Genomic DNA, 3,481 nt, shown 5'->3' on the forward strand with positions numbered 1-3,481 from the left:
AGGGAGACGAGCGCAGACAACATCGCGCATGTTACAGTGATACCATTCTGGTGACTGGACGTGATGCGATGTCTCAGAGGACCCGAGCCGCGAGGAGAAGGTGTGAAGTCTGAAGTGACAGTCGAGTTGGGATGGATACATCTTCTCTCGACCCTCCAGCCTATGAAATGAGAAGAGGCCGATGAAACCAGGCTTTTCATGACATATATGCGTGATGGAATTCACAACAACACTGTAATTAATTGTGGTTCCGTCGCGGAGTAGGTGGACCGATGCAAGCCACGGACGCAGGGAGAGAAAACTCACCAGAGTACTCATTCTACACGTGACGTTCAACTTGTTCCTTGACGTCTCAGTTGCAGAGTAGGGGGTGACAGCGGCGGCCCACTTGTGTGAGTGATCCAGAACGGTCGAGTCCTAACCTTGCCGTGCGAAGTCAGTTCCGTGGGAGGGCATTTTCGAAAGAGTACCTGCCGAACGGGGTTCCCGGCTATCCTGCCGTAGTATCCGCCCCGCCGCCACCTACTACTTCCGATGGTATCCTTGATGCCGTCGCAGCCACGGCTGTACAACTTAAGATTCTTAGTGCAGTGAAGACACGTGTAGTGTGTCAGCGTCGAGTAGTGAAACGGGTCACGGCGCTGGACGGTGAGTCCCCAACTGTCTGTAGTATCATGATGTATCGGCCTTCTAGATTCAATGAGGGTAATGATAGCAATAGATTCAAATACTCTGGTGGTTCAGCATTAATGCTGATTATAGATCCGAGTGTTAGGGGATTAATGCGCTATTCCACAGAAGATAAAAATAAGCTTTTCTGTGCAATTCTGTTTCGTTCTCAACTGTGATTGATACTTGCCGTAAAAATTAACATTCAGGTGTTGACATGTTCATTTTGGTTACACGCAATGGACAGAAAATACACCATTAGGGAGCTACTGCAGAAAGGCAGAACTCAGGTCAAAGACGATGACATAGGGTAAAGGAAGACATGCGCAAGAGTGAAAGAGAGAGGGAGAGGGAGAGAGAAAGAGAGAGAGAGAGAGAGAGAGAGAGAGAGAGAAAGAAAGAGAGAGAGAGATAGAGAGAGATAGAGAAGAGTGGGGAGAAGAGAGGGAATGAAGTAGGATGAGAGTACGCACGCGCAAGAGAGAGCAAATCTAAACTTACTATAATTTGTGTCACCGAATCCAGATGCAGTAGACGGCCAGTCCACGTTCTTCTCGGAATCGTTGCTAGCCAAGGCGATGGGCTGAACGTTGTTGGTGAACCTCACTGGCTCATTAAGCTCGATGACCGCAACGTCATAGCAGTGGTCGCTGGAGATGTATTTCTCGTGCCTCCGAATTCGATTTGCCTAGAGTAAAAGATAGTTCGCTTCAATATTCCTCTAGACATCTGTACACAAACACGGACGCGCGTACGTACACCCGCCCGACCCCACGCGCGTACGTACACCCGCCCGGTCGATTGCAAGCATGCGTATTCTACACCTACAGACAGTCACGCGCACGCATCTACGCAAGTAGCACGTTTACTTACGAATCTCGTTATTCCGCCGCTGTTCCGGTTCACTGTTCCCATGCGAATGGAGAATACTCCCAGGTTATGCTGGTATCTGTAAACCAATGAAGATGGAAATAAGTCGTGAGGTTAATTCATCTATAGTATTTTTTCACGATTTTCATATTATGACTATATGACGACAAGTTGCATGCGCTCATTCGACTGCTCTTACGCACGAACGTAGGCCTACGTGCGTACACGAACTCATACGCACGAACACACGTACGCACATACTCATATACATACGCGTACACACGCAAGCATAGTATAGGTATAAGTATAGGTAGGCTCACCCGCACGTGCGTGCACGCACACCACATAATTTTCCTATACAGGTGTATAGAACAGTTTACGAAACCGGTCAGAAAATTTACGTCTCTCCTTATAATTATTATGGAAAGCCACGGTCCAACATGCTTTTGAATATTTAACGCATTTTATATGGTAATTCTACAGCTGGTGTACGAACTAACGTTTACTGCGACGAAAGCTTGTTGGTAACGATGTCTCGACGCACTTACGGATGAACACAGTGAGCGGCAGTCAGTACATGTCTGTTAGTGATCAGACTGCCACCGCAGATGAAAGAGTTGAATCGGTACAGGATTACCTGGAAACACATAACGTAGCGTAAACACGAAGTTTGGTTCTAGACCTGCATCATGGTTAGCTTGTAGGATGTTGCACGGGAAATGATCAGTCGCGACTAGAACAATGCTCAAACTCGAGGAGCGATTGCAAACGAATGGTGTGTGTGTGTGTGTGTGTGTGTGTGTGTGTGTGTGTGTGTGTGTGTGTGTGTGTGTGTGTGGTATGCTATGTTGATGTATGTTGTCTTAGTACTGTTATGTATGTATTTGCATGCATGCCATGCATGCATGCATCGTCATGTACTGTATGTATGTATGTATTAATTGTTGTATGTATGTTATGTATGTATGTAGTATGTAGGCATGCATGTATTATGTATCTTTCGCCTATAGGCGGCCAACCGCCCAAGCGATCTCGGATGGCATTTTCACAGGGCATCTCTATAACCCGGGAGTGTTCCCTAATGAAAAACACTGTCAACCGTCAAACTCACCCGAAAAATCCGTGGAAAATCCCCCTCATTCCTGATCTTCAACACAATGTCAGCACTCCACTGTACAAGTGCTGCCGACACAGAGGAAAAATCGATTCCCCACGCTCAGCCGCGCTGTATTGTGAAAACCGAAACCAATCTAAACACACACCACAACCAGCCACCGCAGTTTCCCCAGTTCAGAGGTACTACTCACCATCATCTCAGAGTTCAGTTAGATGCTACGATCTCAGCAATGCATTGTACGCTTTCGAAAGCTATGCAGTTTCTGATTCAGTAGAAAATTCTCTTCCATTTCAATGTGCATGGTTGCGTGTCTCTATTATACTATGAGCAGCTACTAATAAGACAAATTGTCATTATTAGCTCCTGATAACTATATTCCTTTTATCTCATGGTACGATCTGACCAATGACAGCTGTACGTGGCAGCTCAACAGAGCTGGAGACCCAGCTATCTCTACATATTTCACACAGGAGAATAAGACGAAAAACAACTTCTTTATCAAGAGTGTTCAAAATGAAGAGTCAGCCGCATTCCTACAATGCTCTATAATAACTTTTTTGATTCTATTTACAGCCATATTACTAATTATGTCCCAGGGGTTCTAAGTCGGCTGTGTGCTGTCATATAAATGCATACTAACAGTTGTTTTCGTTTTTTCCCAGTGCTTATTATCTTATTACACTCCATTTCTAAATATTAATATTGTCTGCAATGTTATTGTCGATTTTATACCCAATGGTCCTATTCTGTCCCATTATTATACTATGAATTAGTAGCAACGATTTAAGCCAGCGCGCACGGTACGCCGCAGCTAGTTAATATAAA

At 45.3% G+C, this 3,481-nt stretch overlaps 1 protein-coding gene across 1 annotated transcript in view; it reads right to left on the reverse strand.

Annotated features, from left to right (window-relative positions):
• Positions 1-1,584, reverse strand: part of LOC106816505 (trypsin-1-like) — a 2,329-nt gene extending 745 nt beyond the window's left edge. The window contains exons 1-3 of the mRNA XM_014821131.1: positions 1,543-1,584; positions 1,171-1,357; positions 471-664 (exon numbers count right to left, since the gene is read on the reverse strand). Of these exons, the coding sequence (XP_014676617.1) occupies positions 471-664; positions 1,171-1,357; positions 1,543-1,584 (423 nt within the window). The remainder of the gene's footprint in view (positions 1-470; positions 665-1,170; positions 1,358-1,542) is intronic.
• Positions 1,585-3,481: the final 1,897 nt, after the last annotated feature.

Source organism: Priapulus caudatus, unplaced genomic scaffold (assembly GCF_000485595.1).
Source record: "Priapulus caudatus unplaced genomic scaffold, Priapulus_caudatus-5.0.1 Scaffold1399, whole genome shotgun sequence".
Classification (NCBI taxonomy): Eukaryota; Metazoa; Priapulida; class Priapulimorpha; order Priapulimorphida; family Priapulidae; genus Priapulus; species Priapulus caudatus.